The following is an 18,808-nucleotide window of genomic DNA, read 5'->3' on the forward strand; positions in this document are numbered from 1 at the left end:
GGAGAGATTTAATATTACCGGTGGGCAGCAATTGTGCACTGCACATGACAGTGTATCTCACACGTCATCCGCAGCGTGACTAGTTTATTTTCTTTTTTTTAATTCCCTGCTTCTGTCTCTTAGCGGCATTGCGTATTAAACGCTGCACATATGCAATGTATTGTGCATGTACAGCATTTTATAAACACCTTTAGAGAACAATAGGACTGTACACGCATAATACACAGTAGAATAGAACATGCGGCGTTCTTTTTTAAGCGCGTATTATACGCATTGAAAATTTGCTAGTGTGAGTGGGATATGCGAAAATCAATGTATTTGAATTGCTGCAATTTACTGCCGATTATACGAGTGTTCATCGTGCAATTCAAATATGTTTAAGTGAATGAGCCCTTAGAATGGTGCACCAGTCTCTACAACACAGAAACTTTTTAGCATATTTATGGACATGGTGCATGACCTGTTGATAAAATGGTTTTGAGCTATAAAGATCCGGTTGGATCATAATTCATGCGACTGATACCCCTCTGACCTATGGACGGTGAAGCGTAGGGCCGCGGCATTTTTGAACTGCCACTGGGACCTGGTGGACGCCCATAGCCCTCTATAGGCCATAGGGATATTCCCCCCCACTAGCATAACATCTGCTACTTCCGGATAGATTGTAGCTAAATTGTTTTATTTCCTACATGTTGTCTTTGACATTTATGCCGAAATTAAGCAAGATGTCAAAGGTTAAATGTTTAAGTTGTTGTAATCTGCTCTCTAATAATATTTCTAATAAGTCTGCACTGACACAATTCCCTCCCCTACACTTGTCGGTTTTCCCCCCTCACCCCATGGGCACAGAGGCAATATTCAAATTATATGTCCGCATAATCAGTAATGTCTTTAAAATGTCTTAGCTGGAACGTCTGAGGTCTTGGTACCGCGCTTAAACGACGAGCCGTTTTTTCATATATTAGGCAAATTAACCCTCACATCATAAGTTTGCAAGAGACCCACCTCATTAAAGAAAAGGCCGATACCCTTGCAAAACCGTGGGTGCAGTGGGTGGCCCACTCTTTCCACACCTCCTCCTCCAGGGGCGTCTCTGTGCTTATTCACAGGTCGCTGCGCTGGAATCCTATTAACATTCGTAGAGATCCTGAAGGAAGGTTCATATTTATACTTGCCGAAATAGACTCTAAGCCCTATGTTATCCTATCCATTTACAATCCGCCCCATAACAACCTTCATCTCTTACAGTCCGCTATAACATACGCACACCAATACCCCTCGGCGGGGGTGATCTGTTTAGGGGATTTTAACAGGGTAATGGATTCTGCCGTAGCCAGATTCCACACATCCCCTAATACGGCCCCAACCCAAATCTCCTCCTTAAGGCAACTAATTGAAAGTGTCGGCTGGATCGATCTATGGCGGTTTAGGCACCCTGATATACGGGAATTCACTTGCCATTCTCCGGGACATAACGCATTGGCAAGGATTGACTACATATTTAGTTCCGCAGAATTGGCAATATACTTCTCCAACATCACACACTGTCCACGTGGCATATCTGACCACAGCCCCATATTGTTAACCTTGAAATTCCCCCAACAAAATATAATACCCTCTTGGAGGCTCCACCCCTTCTGGTTGAAGCGGATTGGACCGGATGACCAAACACCTTTCCATATATCTCTATTCCTAGAGGCCCACAGCGATAATACCCACCCTGTCCTGAAGTGGGATACTCTGAAGGCTTATGTTAGAGGGTGCCTCAAGTCAGCTATCTCGCACATTAAAAAGTCGACAGCCCAGGCCGACAGAGAACTAGAAAACCAGACAATGGAGGCCGAAAAAATATACACATCTAACCCCACAGAAGCCAATAAAACAACCTGGCTTAGCCTAGTCCGACTTCACAAACATCAAATATACGCTAAAGCCAAGCGCAAATTATTCTTCACTAAGCAACACTATTTCGAATTGGGGAATCAGTCCAGCCACCTGCTCGCTAACCTCATCAGACGCGAAAATAATACTAATACGGTCCTTAAGATCAAGAACCAATGTGGGGTGGAGTTGACTGACGCCCCGTCTATCACAAATTGTTTTAAGGACTTCTACACCAACTTATACAGCTCTTCCTCCCAGAACACAGTGGCAGATATCCTGAACTACTTGGACGATCTAAATTTCCCAACTCTCTCCGCAGAACAGGTTGAGCTTCTGGGAGCACCAATCACGCTGGAGGAGATCCAGCAAATAATTCAGGATATGGCTCTTAACAAATCGCCTGGCCCGGACGGCCTCCCAATAGAGGCATATCGTAAATATAGCGAATAATTAACCCCATTACTACTTGAGACACTAAACCAGGCCCAAATGGACGGAACACTCCCACCTTCATTCTACAAAGCCTCCATAGTGGTGATACAGAAACCCGGGAAGGACCCTATAGATTGTGGCTCCTACCGTCCAATCTCATTGGTAAACGCCGACTATAAGATCCTAACTAAAATCATGGCCACTAGACTAAATCAGGTGATTTTGTCCATTGTTCACCAGGACCAGACGGGCTTCATGCCAGGGAAATCCACGACAATAAACATCCGCAGAGTCCAAACAGCCATCCAATTGGGCAAGCAATATAATATGCCCTGGGCTTTGGTCTCGCTCGATATGGCAAAAGCCTTCGACTCGCTAGAGTGGGCCTTTCTTGAGGCCTGTCTGGTCCGCTTTGGATTTGGACCTAAATTCCAGCAATGGGTCAAAACTATATATAAATCCCCGAGTGCAAACGTGGTTGTAAACGGCATCCCTTCATCCGAATTTCATCTGGCAAGAGGCACCCGACAGGGATACCCTCTATCCCCGGCCCTATTTGCCATAGCCGTTGAGGCATTGGCGATCCGTCTGAGAAGCACCCCCAACGTGAATGGCATTAGATGGGCAGACCTCGAGAGCAAAGTAGGACTATATGCGGACGACACAATTATCTTCCTATCAGATCCAATAAACTCCTTCTCCCAAGCTATGATCCACATAGATAAATTCTCCAATTTCTCGGGGCTATATGTTAATTGGTCCAAGTCAACAATCCTATATACAGACCTCAGCCCAAAAAGCGACCCCTGCGTCACTAGGTACGGACTAAAAGCGGTTCAAACATTCAAATACTTGGGGATGTTTATCCATACGACCACAATAACGCCATAGCAGAAAATATAGACCCGCTGCTGGACAATATAAAACATAAGCTGAAGAGATGGACCAAATTGCCGCTCTCCGTGGCTGGGCGCATAAACCATATCAAAATGGCCATCCAACCCAAATGCTTGTACATACTACAGCACATGCCAGTAAGCATTCCCAAGCGCTTTTTTCAATCCTTAAATTCCCTTATCATTTCATTTGTATGGAGCTCCTCCCGCTCCAAACTAAGCCTGTCTATATTACAAAGGCCTAAAGAGCAAGCGGGAATGGCCCTCCCGGATCTTCGACTTTACTACCTGGCAGGACAATTGAGAAATATACGAGCCTGGGTCTTAGACAGAGAACTGCCCATAGCAGATAAACAACTTGCGAAACAAGTAAAAGGTAATAATCGTCTAAATTTTCTAGAATTCCCGCAATACACTAACTCCACCGACATTGTCCTGCTCCATAAATTAGCTCTTGGCGTGTGGAGGGAGGTGAAGACACTGCAGCGATACCAGGACATAATACACGAACTCCATCTTTGGAACAACCCTGGTCTTGCGGCCCTACAATCAGTCCCAGATCCACAATATTGGGTGGCTCAGGGAGTACACACACTAAGTGATATATACGTAGATGAAGTATTCCCTACATTCACAGAGCTACGTGACAGGCTGCAGTCCCCGCATCTCCAGCTATTCAGATTTTTCCAGCTGAGGCATGCTTTGAACTCTCAATTCCCGCCTACCTCAACTCACATATCCAAGTTCCCCACAATTGGTATCCTCAAATCTCAGGGACCTAAGGGACTAATCTCGGCCCTATACACGCACCTCCTCTCGGCTAAAGTAGCCCTCAACCCGCCTTCAGCATACGACAAATGGAAACAAAATATTCCATCCCTCACATCCGAGGAATGGCAAGACATTTCCGAATCCCACTTGGCAGTTTCCCCTGCCGTAAACAACAAATTAATCCAGCTATACATAACACACCAAGCCTACCTTACCCCCAGCCGCTTATACAAAATGGGCAATACATCCTCAAATTCCTGTCATAGATGTCGCCAACCAGAAGCCAACTTCTGGCACCTAATATGGGAGTGCCCCCCAACTAACGAGTACTGGTCGTAAATTACTGACCTCATAAATGCACTATTACCGCCCCCACTGGCTATTGACCTAGACCCCAAGGTGGCGCTGTTTGGCCTGCTGGAGGAGGAGGTGTGGCCATACCACACTCGCACCTTTCTGGAAAAGGCGTTATTTTTGGCCTGTAAGGTAATAGCCACGAAGTGGATGGCTACAGAAGTCCCCTCAATCCCACACTGGATTCAGCTGGTAAACACCGTAACCTCTTATGAGAAAATAATTTATCAAAACCGAGGCTGCCCGACCAAATTTAAAAAAATATGGGGGATGTGGCTGGATTCCTATTCTACTTTATCCACGGAATGAGCCCCGAGGCCTGACCCATCTCCCCCCCTCCCCCTTGCCTCCCTACAGTCCCCCCCCCCCCCCACAGACAAGTGTCCGCAGACTTGTGTTCCTCGCTTTCTACTACAGACCGAAACAAGTCAGAGCAGAATAGGTTGGAAAAGTTTAAAAGTTTATTGTTATAACTGTTTAATAAAGTAACCCAAGAAATGCAGTAACAAGATTACATCGGTTTAACCATAACGGAATAAGTATATATGAACAAGGATGTACCTAACATAAGGTTTTTTTCTTCATTCTTCATTCTGTATTTTGCAATGCTCTTTTCAAAATAAAATGAATTTTAAAAAAAGATCCGGTTGGACGTTTCTATACAGGCAACAGAGTTTATCTATTTTAATGCACAAATGTTGTAATTGCTACAGTGTTTCCCCAAAAATAAGATGCTGATGTATATTAATTTTTGCCCTAAAAGAGCTGCTAGCGCTTATTTTTGAGGAATGTCTTATTTTACTTATCCAGCAAACTCGGTCCAGGTCCTTCCCGCTACTCGCCAGAGCTTCAGCGCGGTTCCCGCAGTCCTCACCCGCCAGCACGAGATTACTTCCTTGGATTACGGGATTTATAAATTGCGTCATGGAGACGGGATTTATGAATTGGCTGAGCCGTGGCTTAGTCAATTCATAAATCCTGCCTCCTTGAAGAGATTGCTGTGATTGGTTCTCCGAGAGCTGCATTAATTGGTTCTTCAAGTGCTGCTCAGCCAATCACAGCCATCGCTTTGTGGAGGCGGGATTTATGAAACCCGTAACCAGGAAGTGACCTTGTGTGGGTATCCGAGGACTACAGGAACTGCAACAGGGCTCTGGAGAGCAGCGGGAAGATCCTGGGCTTATTTTCAGGATGGAGCTTATATTTCATGATTCCCTGAAAATCCTGAAAAATTAGGCTAGGGCTCATTTTCGTGGAAAAACCGTACTATAGTAGCATTGACCAAAGAGTAAAACAGTTACTATACTCACATCCAAGAGCCCTCCGTAACGAAAAATGCTCAACAAAGAGTGCACATGGCTTTCACTGGTGAAGTAAAGGCGTGTTCTCACGTGACGCCCCGGAGAAAGGACTCCTCTTGAATAGCTAAATAAAACAGAAGTACAGAATGTAAAACGCAAAACAAACTGATGTTTCCAGAAGTGAAGCTTCTCCTCTGTACAGCGTGTTTGTGATTCACCTTTTTTGCAAGTGAAACTTGCTGGAAAACATCATAAGTAGCCAATATTCTGAAGACACAGAATAAAGAGAACATACCTGTCAACAGCTTATTGGCAGTTTCCATACAGTAACCTATTATTTATTCACACTGCATACGCTATGAAAACAAACTGAAGTATATAGAACTAAACAGATAAGAGAGGCATCTAATAAAGTACTAGACGTGACTAACTATATAATCATAAGGATCTCACAGGCTCCAAAGCAATTTGGTTATTCTTGTGTGCCTCTAATAATACATCCAACTATGGTCTGATGATGGAACTCACAGTGGATGCAGCTTGTTCACAGACTCGTCTTCATGAGTTCTCTGCAAGTCCAGCAAGATCTTATTAATTAGTGGAAGACAATATCCCACTGCGATCTCCAGTTTTTCCTCCTTATTAATCCCATATTCCTACAAACAAAGAACAAGCATGACTTGAATTTGCAAAAGTATGTATGAAAATAACAATAAAACACATGTCCCAGTGTTTGAGGTTATTAGGTAGCAGCTTTAGTACTGGATGGGTTTTGTGCTATGGAAAAAGGTTATTACCATTCCTAATGACTTGTTTGAAATGGGTTTTGCACAAGTTGGAATTAAAATCAAGAGACAGGAATGATCCTGTTTTTCCAATTACATGACACACTTGCAATAAATGATGGCCATACCTACCTGGGGGATTATGACATCTGCTAGGGATTTGGAAAGTTTAAAGAGCTCATCGGTCCCTTCCAGGATGAGGGAGCTGTTGTGCTGAACATCATACTTGACACAATCATAAATATCAGGAATCTTGCTGATATCATAACGCCCACTCTTCATGCGAAAATCTCTCTCCAGCTTGGTCCATCGCTGTAACATCAGCTCCAAGGTTTCACTGTGATATAACTGTAGATCTAAGGACAAAACCGTTTAAGTAGTACTCTCACTTTCCCTACAATCTAGAGGAAGTACGGACGTATCTCGCACTTTGCACCTTTATCTACCTGACCATGCGCAGATCGCCTGTCCCTTTTGTGGGCAGATTAGCCATGTACATCTGCACATGCGCTGCTCAGCTAAATCATAGCACAAGACGGAGATTTTGCAGAGCTCCGTACATAATATCATAGGGGAAGAGAGGGGTAGACTTTCTGGCAAAAACTGCCGCCAGCACCGGCGTTAGGGACGGGGTAGCAAACTGGGCAATTGCCCAGAGCCCTCATTCCTGAAGAGGCCCCTTGCTTTTAGTCCCGCCCGTTACTTCTTTTCAGCTGCGGCGCTACCTGTCCTTAGAATAGACTGGTCGAGCAGCACGGCAGCTGAAAAGTGCACTGGGAGACAGACACAGAAGATCGGAAGTCTCTATTCCTGCCCTGACTACAATGTGAAGCAGCAGTTCTATTCAAATATGTAGATTTCTGTCTGCGAGTATGTAAAAGTATCACTGTGCATGCCCCTGTGTATGTATGTGAAAAACTGCCTATACGTGTGTTTATGTATGTGTGAGGGTATGTTCGCACGGCTTTTCTATGCAAATTCCGCCTTTAAAAACAGTGACAAAATCCACAGCTTTCTGCCCCTTTTTTTGGCAAGTCAATTTAGCCCTGTCAAGGGGCAAAATCTGTATGTGGAATTCCGATGCGATTCAGCGTCCATAAGGGATGTGTTGGAATTCCACATGCGAATTTCGCCCATTGACCAAGATAAATTCCTGTGTGGGCCCACAGCAAAAACCAGTCCAGAAAGCCATGGATTTTGCTGCAATTTTTAGAGGTTGACTGTCTTTCTGGACCGAAAAGGGAAGAGGGTGGAGTCTTTGTTCCTATCAAGCTGAAATAGGTGCTGTCCTTCCCCCAACTGTCTGGGCACCCCGTCCCCTTCCATCTCTGGTCTAAAAATGCATTCGACCGTCCTAATTACATTCTGGAACAGGTTTCTTAGTTCATGTAAACCCTGCAAAGCACTTGACAAATACACAAATCATATAATTCTTCATAAAATGTCAAAATAAATACTACAGCTGACCTGCCGATTTAGGATCTTCCAAACGCTGACGGATCTGAGAGGTCAGGCTCTCAATGAGCTCAAAAACCATGTCGCATGTCTTCACAGGGTTCTTTATAGTCTCCATAGAATTAACCAAAGAACTGCTATTTGTAGGGGCCAGCTAGATGTTAAGAGAAAAACCCAGGTATTTATATATACTTACAGGTATAGGCAGAAGAGATCTCGCCTCACATTTATCACCTGAATGGATACTGACATGTTGGCACGCTGAAATGTTCATGCAAGTGTTACTTTCAACAAGTTTTACAAGCCTCTCTCAGGCTGCCTTCACACGAGCGTATATACGCAGCTGTTTACCCGCGTAAATACGGCGGCCATCAGAAAGAATGCATTGGATGCAATGCATCACTCAGCTGTCCAGCGTATATACACGAGTAAATAGCTGCGTATATACGCTCGTGTGAATAAAGCCTCAAGCGAATGAAATAAAACTGCAATGACACATAACATGGACAAGAATGCTAAACGCTTTAATTTCACCATGTGATTGTCATTATGAAATACCTATGGCGTTCAACTTGTGGGAATATTGATGTTAGCAAGCTAAAGGTACCTATACTTTTTCAACAAGTGTCCTACAAAAGTTGATATTCCCAGCTGCCCCATAGACATGAACATTCGGCTTGGCAGATTCTTTGTGTATTGAAAGAGTTAAGCCACAGCCAGAAAAATCTGCTGGTGGCTTATCTCTCAGGGAACAAATGGATCGGGCATTGAAATTCAATGCCCCTGTTCCTTTATCAATCCCCATCTGTTGTGGGAAAATAGAGCCGCACCCACACACAGATAGTCATCGGCAGGGTGGGACAACTGAACAAAATTTTATACTTACCTATTCCTATCAAGGCAGTCTTCTTACTAGATCTTCTCATTCCTCCAGTCTCCTAGGTCATGTCACCACAAGCCGGACGAATTCTCTCTTTCCGGTAATGTAGCATCCATTCCCTACATTTCACTTCCTGCAGGGCAGTGTGGGATGCATCTCTAATGATGTAGCGTTCGCTACCTAGCCGAATCTTTGTCAGCCTGTTTTAGCACACAGCGGCGGAACATCGCCACGAGTGCACATGCCTGGCCCGCTGTCTCGCCGCACACGTTCATATGCTAGAAATGGGCAGAAGTAACGCTGCGAGTTCAGACGTAGCTCTCCAGCACTAGTGCTGCTGGGAAGTGACCCTGCTGGCAGAAAGGAGGAAGAGCTGAAGATGTAAACGAGAACATGAAGCTGAAAAATGGAGCAAGTATTTGTGAAAAACATTTTGTATGTGTTGTTTAAAACAACTTCTGCTAGGCAGTGCAAAGTAATTGAAAAAAAAATACAGATTGTATTGACAAAACCCCTTCAAGAAAAGAGTCCTCAGCAGAAAAACTGCATTCCGCATTCTACTTTGCATTATCACTGCCATGCCTTGCATCAAAAAATGTGTACGAAAAACATATGTATGTTTAGAATATGTAGCTGCAATCTAATTTACGACTTTCCATTATTTACATAGCAGCAACAGATTCTGCTTCCGATCTCAGACTCACATGTACATACTGGTTATTTTTAATGCGTGTATTAGTGTATGTCTTTGGAGACTAAATTATGGGAGAAAGCCAAAAAGGGCAAAGGGAGAACTTAAAGGGGTTGTCCCACAAAATAAAGTAAAGTTAAACACTTCTGTATGGCCATATACATGCACTTTGTAATATACATCGTGCATTAAATATTGGCCATATTGGCCAATATTTAATGCACGATGTATAGTACAAAGTGCATTAATATGGCCATACAGAAGTGTTTAACTTTACTTTATTTTGCGGAACAACCCCTTTAACAAAAATGTTGTTGTTCCTCTGATTAAATTCTAATTGTAGACCTCTAAACTACCTTCTCCTGGTCCTCCTCTGTGAAATCTGCATCCCTCTGCATGATCTCATGGAGACGAGCCTTCACTTTTTGTTGGCAGCTGCTTAAGGAATCGCTGTCACTGTCCAGGAGTCCATTCATGTTTGCGCTTTTGACCATTTGAACCAAAATGGGTGTAAGCTCCCCTTCTAATGCCAGAAGTCCCTGTAAATAATTAGAATATGTCAGTAGCGCCCCTCTCATACACTGAACCCTATGGTAACAAAGAAACTTAGTACTGAACGAAGAGTAATGACTGAAGAAGAAAACTGAAGTATTTAATACATATAATAAAGCCTTTGCATGAATGCTTAGATACCAGAAACCACATAACTTGTCTTGAAAAGACTTATGAAAGACCCCATATGATGCTAGTTAATATTTAAATAATGCGCCATTTACTATAAAATTAACCGGGAATCATGTAGAAAAACGTTTACAGAGTAGAAACTGTTGTGATCAAAAGTAACTTTAATTACTTGCTTTTGCTTGCAAATTTAACATGTAATTGGTTGTCATGGGCAATATAATTTTTCTTATCGCACTAGTTTTTCAGCAGCTTTATTACGGAGACTTTCAGATCTCTAATTACATTGTCTGCAGGTAACTGCAATATAATTCATAACAATTGCAGCACCATTTTTCAGACTCAACCACGCACAAGGGATTAAATAACTTTATAAACTGTAAATTCCCTGCTACCTAATATTTGATGCTTACATATTAAATAGGTTTTTCACCTATTGTCCAAAAACACCCTTTAAGGTTTAATCAACTTATTCTGTCAATTTATAAGAAATGCAGAGTTTTCTTTTTTCCTCAGTTATTTTCTTGTCCCAATGTGGTTTTCATCAGGTGACAATGACTGATGGCCACCATTACATACAGCTCCTACAGGTGACATTTCAGTTTTCTCAGACTCCTGAGTGGTAAATCTGTTAATTATGCATGTCTAAGATGGCTTGACTTTCAGGGCTCTTGAATTTGCATGGGCCTTTGAAAAGCAATAACTGGGTGACAAAAGCAGATCTCCATTACACTGTGTGTTCTGCCATTGTGTGCCTTGTGTCATCTGGCAAAGGTGGCCATACATATTAGTTTAAGGTTTATCAAAACAGACGATTTCAACCAAAATGGTTGTTCGTTGGTGGAATATAATAAAGAACAATGGTCTTGGCCAACCATAACTGTTTATAGTGTCGATTTTTTTTACATTTTTTGTTAAAAATTCCCTTAAAATATCTAGAACTGTATTTGGAGGCATCATAATGTATGCAAAAACATTCTAAAGGCCCTTCTTAATTCTACCTTGGCAAAAGCAGCAGCAGTCATTTGCACTCGTCCTTCATCAGATGCATAAATCTTGAGGTCATGGCGGTAAGTACTGTGTAATCGTAGTAGTCCGCAGCCTGGAAATCCTGCATAATCTCCTGGAATGTATCATAAAAGTTAGCACTCTGCTAAACAATCAATTATTATATACACATATTAAGTAAAATGTATTGTATTGTAGGTTAAGAGCACCACAATTAAACTCAACTTTGAAAGGACTTCTGGCTTTATGTAAATGTAACTCAGACACACCTATAAAGAAAAGTTACACAACTTTCTAATGTACTTTTTGTTTCAATTCTTCACAACTTTAAAATCCATCTGTTGTCAGTATATGAAAACATTATTTGTTACACAGGCTGAAATCTTGTAGTCCTGATCCTGGCTGATCAGCTTAGCAACTTTGCAAATATATTACATATATTCTACCCCTCTTGATTTAGGTCTCATGCAGACAGCCGGGTCAGATTCCGACTGCGTCATTCTCACAGCGGGATGCGACCCGTGCCCCTGCAGTGACCTCTCGCTTACCTGTCCGTGGTCTTCTCATTCTGCGATGTGTTGACTGGCGCACAGCTGCACATGCGCAGAGCCGGCGCATCAGCGGTAATGTTACTGTGCAAGCCTCTGCGTGGCTTGCACAGAAATAGGACATGCCGCGATTTTGTTATCACGCGGATTTTCTGAGATCAAAATCGCGGCTGTCTACATAGGATTGCATGCAATCCTATGGCAGCATGCAACGGTGGAAATTCCCATGCACAATCTCGCTGCAGAATTTCTGGCCATGGGCATTGGGCCTTACTATGAGTATTATAGTGGAGAGTTGCATCTACAATGCTGCAGTCTTTGGAGTGAAACCTCCCACTATGGAAACTCAGCCGAGTTGTTACACGTGTGTATGCAGACAAGCTAGTTGCTTCTAGCAGCAACTCGCAAAATTGGAAATGCAACTCCTATATATACACACATGCACGTTTAACACAGTTACAACAAAAGTTTTTATTGTTTCTGTGCTTCTTAAAGAGTTTTGGGTGCAGATTTCAAATATTTGTGCTCAGATTCTGACTGTCAGGAACAGATTTACAGACATTACCTTAACAGTGAAATAAAGAAGTGTAGATATAATTTCAATTAAATTTGTTTTATAAATGTACTAATAAACAAAAAATCCTGAATGGGGTAACATAGTTATAAGGAGGACATAAGATCACCAGATGGCAGATGTATAATAAAGAACTTCCATAAGTGGCATGGAAATATAGGAAGTTAGACCTGATGTTTGGATAAGTCACAAATGTTTTTTTTTCACGTACGCCAGTATTCTCCCTTGGAATACTCCAGCAGTAATCAGCCAGCACCGCAGGCATCCACGTTCCTTTATACCATTTTTCAATTGCACATATGCACTGGTGAATCTTTCACCAAGCTCATCTGATAGGTCACTGCCTCTCTCTAGGAAGAAGTCAAGGTGCAAGTGCATGAAATGTACTTTTTAGGGATATGTTGCATCACAAATCTGTCGGTCACAATCTGTTCAAAGTGACTTGACCTTTTTTCCCAGAGATATTTGTTTGCCATGCTTTTGAATGCCATCCAGACAGATTTGTCTTTGCTTCTTAAACATTCATTGAATATAACAAATCCCAGGTCTCCTTCTTGAACAGAGTAATCAAGAGGGTCAAAAAAACCCTCTCGGGAAAATTGATAATCTGTGGAGATTTTAATATAATAGTAGACAATGAAATGGACTCCACAGCGCCCACCAGAAATATGTCGGTCCTCCGCCCTTGGTTACATAAAGAGGGGCTATATGACACGTTTAGATGTCTCAATTCCTCCTCAAAGGAATACACTTTTTTCTCCACAAGACACAAAACATATTCGAGGATAGACATGTTTTTGGTGGACAGAGAGACCTTCACATCAATTACCAACTCCACAATTGGAGTCTCTACTTGGTCAGACCATGCGCCGATACATATGGAATTGAATGTGGGCGCACCATGCACTCTAACAAAAATCTGGCGTAATGACACAAACCTATACAATATTCCCGAGAATCAAAAAATTATAAATAAAGCCCTAGAGGAATATTTCTCCTTCAACTCCACCCCGGATATAAGTAACGCCACACTCGAACGCCCATAAGGCAGTTATAAGGGGAGTGCTGATAAAACTCAAAATACAACAGAATAAAAACAAGCGAGAAAAGTTAGATCTCTTACTAGAAAAAATAAAAAAGCTGGAATCACTCCATCAAAAATCTTCACAAAGCATACATCTACTGGAACTATCTTCCTTGAGAAGAGATTTAAAGAAAACGCTTCTAGATAATTTTAACAGAGGTCTAATGTATTCCAAAGCAAACTTTTATTCTTACATGGATAAGCCCTCAAAACTGATGGCCAACCTTGTAAAGAAAAAACAATTAAAAACAAAAATTCCATATATCACTAATATCAGTACCCCCCAAATAAAAATTTCCCACCCCAAGCAAATAGCTGAACAATTTAAAGACTATTACATGAATCTTTATAATCTCAAGGATAGCTCTAACACCTTGCAACCCACTCCGGAGATAATAAACAAATTCTTGGATGGAATAGCTCTCCCCACGCTAGACGGCCAAGAAGATATCTTAAGCAAACCAATCTCGGACGCAGAAATCCACAAAGCCATACATGACCTGAAAAGTCACAAATCCCCTGGACCTGACGGTCTTTCAAACGAATACTACAAAAATTTCGCTCATATGCTGACTCCCCACCTAAACTCACTATTTAATGAGACGATGGAACAAGGCATTATGCATGAAGAAATACTCCAAGCCACCATCGTCACTATACCCAAGCCAGGCAAACCCCCGACAACACCAGCAAATTTTAGGCCTATCTCCCTTCTAAATTCTGATTTAAAAATATATGCCAAAATATTGGCCTATAGGCTCCTAGAGGTCCTGCCCAAGGTCATACACAATGACCAAGTAGGTTTTACGAAAGGAAGAAGCGCCGCAGACGGCACACGCAAAATCCAGAACTTGCTGGAACAGATAAACTCGAGTCGGACGCCTTCTCTTCTCCTTTCCCTGGATGCAGAGAAGGCGTTCGATAGAGTGCACTGGGGCTTTGCTTTTGAAGTGCTCCGGAGATTTGGAGTGGGCGAGGGCTTTATACGGGCGGTCCAAGCTCTCTACACGAAACCCTCAGCCAAAGTACTAGTTGACGGGGTGTTGTCTTCATCCTTTTCTATATCAAATGGTACCCGACAGGGCTGCCCTCTGTCCCCATTATTATTTGTTATGACGATAGAGCCCCTTGCAGAAATGATTAGATCCTCCCCAGAAATAAGGAGTTTCTATGGGATTAAGACAACACAAAATCGGTCTTTTTGCCGATGACATTATTGTCACCATGACAGACCCCCTAAACTCCCTAAGAGAAGTAAACAACTGTATCATCCAATATAGCAGAGCCTCATTATACAAGCTAAACTCTGACAAATCCCAGATATTGGGGATTAATGTCGATTCTGATTTAAAATTAGATATACAAAGGGAGTTCCCTTTCCAATGGAAAACCGAGATACCATACTTAGGCACCAACATATGTCAAAACCCATTGGAAACAATCTCTGCAAACTTTGATCCCCTATATGTTTCCCTCCAAACAGAGATGGGAAAAAAAGAATTATCTTGGTTTGGCAGAATGGCACTCTATAAAATGATATTACTCCCGAAAATCCTATATCTGTTCCGCACACTGGCATATCCAATTCCCCTATCCACGATTCAAAAATTCCAGAGACAACTACTCAACTTCATTTGGAGCGGCAAGAAACCGAGACTGGCAGCGTCCATACTATACCAACATAGGAAACAAGGAGGCCTCGGTGTACCCAACCTCCAATCCTATTATAAAGCTTCTCTATTAAGCCAATCTAGTATATGGCTGAAGCCCCAACCATCTCCATCCTGGTGCCACATAGAGAAAAATAGAAATGGAGATAAACACCTAAGCTCTTTAACTAAAGCCTCAATTATGGGGGCTCTGATTCAGAAGATCAACCATTAATAGATCTTCAAAATATCTCCTTATTAATGTCAAACACCCTAAATTATTGGAACCAATTGGCCCTTGGATATAAGATTGATTCAAAGGGCTCACCAGCGGAGCTTTCATTTGAAATCCTCTCGTATTTTATACGAGACCTAAATCTAAACAGATGGCTGGCAAAGGGAGTAAAATCTATCTCCGACATACTAAATAATGGTAAACCTATACCTTTTCAAATAATCCAAAACAAATTCAATATACCCGACTCAGAAGCTTTCTTTCTCATATATAAAGATTATCTCCTTTCTCAACCACGCCGATATATATAGCTTCTCCTTCCCAAAAGAGCTGGAGTTCATATTTCTCAGATGCAGAAAATCCCAAACTTCCCAAATTAAAATTTTTTACAAAACGCACTCACTCAAAATTTTAACAGATCAAAAAAGATTCACTTATTGAACTGGGAACACACAATAAAAGAAAAACATACCACTCCCCAAATGGTTGAAAGCCTTTGAATGGGCAAACAAAGCTACTTTGTCAGCCAACATTCTCCAAACCCACTACAAGGTGTTAACCAACTGGTACTACACACCCTCAAAAATGGCAAGATTCTTTCCAGCTCACTCTAACTCATGCTGGAGAGGCTGTGGACAAGAGGGTACCCTATATCACTTGTTCTGGGAGTGCCCCCAAATTCACGGTTACTGGAAAGAAGTATTCAATACCATCCAACTTATAACTGGCACACGTCTACAATGCCTACCCCAACTAGCACTTCTCATCGATTGCCAATCAATACCAAAAAAGAAAAGAAAGTGGATATGCCATTTTCTACTAATGGCCAAAAACATCATAGCAAAAAAAATGGAGAGAGGTTTCCCCACCCTCAATGAGGGACCTCCTAGGCGCAGTTTCAGATCACTATTGTTATGAAAAAACATATGCAAAATTTAATAACTGTCTCCCAAAATTTAATAGCACTTGGAATAAATGGCAGCAATTCGAGTTAAAAAATAAGTTTTGACATGGTTAAAAACTGTTTTGTTGATCCTTTCAACTACTGATTAAACTTAAAGAGTATTTCATCATATTTAGAATTTATATTGCTGCATAAAATGTAGAATTTGAAACTCAGTAACAAGAACTTTGTAACGATGTATACAATGTCTACTGCATATGTAATGTTTGTATATGTACTCTTCATCTTTTATAAAACCCAATAAAAATTATTTAAAAAAAAACAAAAAAAAAAAAACATTCATTGAATAGACTGTCATGTTTTAGTTCTCTGATCTGTAGACCCACAAACACACCCTCTTTTATCTTTGCTTCAGAAAAATGAGTAAATATTGTCTTGAGGTAGAGAAATCCTTTGCCATTTTTATCCACTGCCTTGATGAACTGTTTCATAAGGTCTTATTTAATATGCAATAGAGAAAGCAGGATGTCGTCAAAGGACACAAGACTTAACCGATGAAGATTTTTGTCCTCAACTCTCCAAATTCTGTCTAGCCAGTCCTCCCTTATGTATGGAGATTGCCTGTCATGACCATCCCACAATCATAGAAGACAGGAATACTTTGTGAACTCTGTCTGCATTCCCAATATGACAGCAATGACCTTCAATTCTCCACAGTGCTTCCATTTATGTTCACAGTATTTATTAAGTGAAGCATATGCTGCAGCATTTCATAGGACTCCTTGGCAATACTGGCATAACCGAATGGAACAGAACGCAGCACATTGCTGTTGTGAAGCAAAACTGCTTTCAAACTGGGTTATGAGTAGAGATGAGTGAGCACCCAAATGCTCGGGTCCTCGTTATTCGAGTCGAGCTTTTCGTAAAATTCGAGAGCTCTATTCGAGTAACGAACCCCATTGACTTCAATGGGAGACTCGAGCATTTTTGTTTGGGACCCGCCAGTTGCTGAGCTTCCCCCCCCCCCCCCCATATGTTCTTGTGTTCGTTCTCTCTCTCTCTCTGGGGAGGGGTCAAATCTGACACGTCAGTGGTGGGGAGTGGCCAAAACTGGGGCGGGGTTCGAACACAGCGTGATTCTCGCTCGAGTAGCGAGCACCATCGAGTATGCTAATACTCGTACGAGTATCAAGCTCGGAAGAGTACGTTCGCTCAACTCTATTTATGAGGCATTTATGAAAAGCCTCCACCCTTGGACATAAGAGGGACCGATGGCTGACATCAAAATACTTATGTTACAAAAACCAAGGGTCCCATCATAAGTGAAGAAATGCACAAGATTTCATTCTCTGTGTCTATAAATTGTTGCACTTGTTTCGACTTGGAGAAGATTCTATTCTTGCAACCGGGAGCCCAGAAGTTCCTCCTGTCGTTCTTTTACTTCGACCCAAATCCTGGGCTAAACCATTTCAATTCCGCACTATTTGTCACAGGTAAATTTTATGTCCTGTAGGTTTAAATGTAGGATCTTTTCTTTCACTGCTTTATGGACATTTGTTCTCTTCCTGTGTTGTCTCATCATCATCTTCGCATTCTTCACTTGAAGGTTGTAAGAGGACAGGAGTAGTTTAGGCCTCATTGCAGATGACAAGTTGGGATAAACAATATGACTTAGATTTTCTGTTTGTGAAGCCCTTGGCGTTAGATAGAAGTAATAGTCTGTCATATGGTCCTTTTGTCCCTCCATATTGTAGGTACCCCAAATGACACTGATGTACCTGTACCTTTCCATCACTTTATTAATTTCACACAGCAACAGAAATGCAGGCCCAAGTCTTGTCCCAATCTCCGATTTCACATCTAAAGTAATGCTTGCAGGCAATTCAAATTACAGACAACATCATCTTATATCTCTCAAAGGTTAACGCAACACATATATAACAAAAACTGTTTGGTTCGGTATGTGCGAGGTGCTGTATCGATTACCAGGAAAATATGGGGCCTCATTAATCAAAACTAACAATGAAACTGTCTTTATTACCTATAGCAACTAATCAAAGCGAAACTTTCATTTTACCTAAGAAGTTTCAGAAATGAAAGCTGAGCTGTGATTGGTTGCTGTGGGCAACAGTTTTACTGTTAGACAGCTTTGATAAATGAAGTCCATGGGTTTAATGGTCAATATACTGGTTGCCATATTTGGATTCAGCACCAGAATACTGGTAAGAACACACATTTTTACACAGGAAAACATACCCGTGTAACACAGTGTAATCTGTGAAATGGTATTCAAAGGGGAACGTAAAATATTTTTAGAATGGGTTTATTTTTGTTACTGAAGGCACACTTGAAAACACAGACATCACTTTGAGCCAACAGGTATTTTACATATTGTAGGCAGGTAAAGGATTGTGGATGGAGTATATCTCCCTCCCAGGCTCTTAGTCTGGACAGGGTAGAGATCCAGTCCATAGCTTCACCTGGCTCTCAACTCAGCTGTAGGCACCGAGACCGTTACTGGGGCATAAAAGGCTGCATGTCTATGAGGTCAATGCCTGACAGCCTGAGGAGGAAGCCTCTGAGCACCCTGTGTGGTTCAGCACCCTTCACAGTTTAGATGTCTAAACTGTGAAGGGCATTTAATTAAATTTAGACTTTTCTGCCTCTGTGAATAGA

The 18,808-nt window shown here is 41.8% G+C and overlaps 1 protein-coding gene across 13 annotated transcripts in view; it reads right to left on the reverse strand.

The window, feature by feature from the left end:
• Positions 1-18,808, reverse strand: part of PPIP5K1 (diphosphoinositol pentakisphosphate kinase 1) — a 156,778-nt gene that overhangs the window by 64,305 nt on the left and 73,665 nt on the right. For all 13 annotated transcript variants that reach the window (XM_066592720.1, XM_066592718.1, XM_066592715.1 and 10 more), the window contains 6 exons: positions 11,132-11,253; positions 9,806-9,988; positions 7,891-8,032; positions 6,556-6,779; positions 6,167-6,294; positions 5,648-5,762 (listed from right to left, as the gene is read on the reverse strand). In XM_066592720.1, the coding sequence (XP_066448817.1) occupies positions 5,648-5,762; positions 6,167-6,294; positions 6,556-6,779; positions 7,891-8,032; positions 9,806-9,988; positions 11,132-11,253 (914 nt within the window). The remainder of the gene's footprint in view (positions 1-5,647; positions 5,763-6,166; positions 6,295-6,555; positions 6,780-7,890; positions 8,033-9,805; positions 9,989-11,131; positions 11,254-18,808) is intronic.

This window comes from Eleutherodactylus coqui, chromosome 2, assembly GCF_035609145.1.
Source record: "Eleutherodactylus coqui strain aEleCoq1 chromosome 2, aEleCoq1.hap1, whole genome shotgun sequence".
Lineage (NCBI taxonomy): Eukaryota > Metazoa > Chordata > Amphibia > Anura > Eleutherodactylidae > Eleutherodactylus > Eleutherodactylus coqui.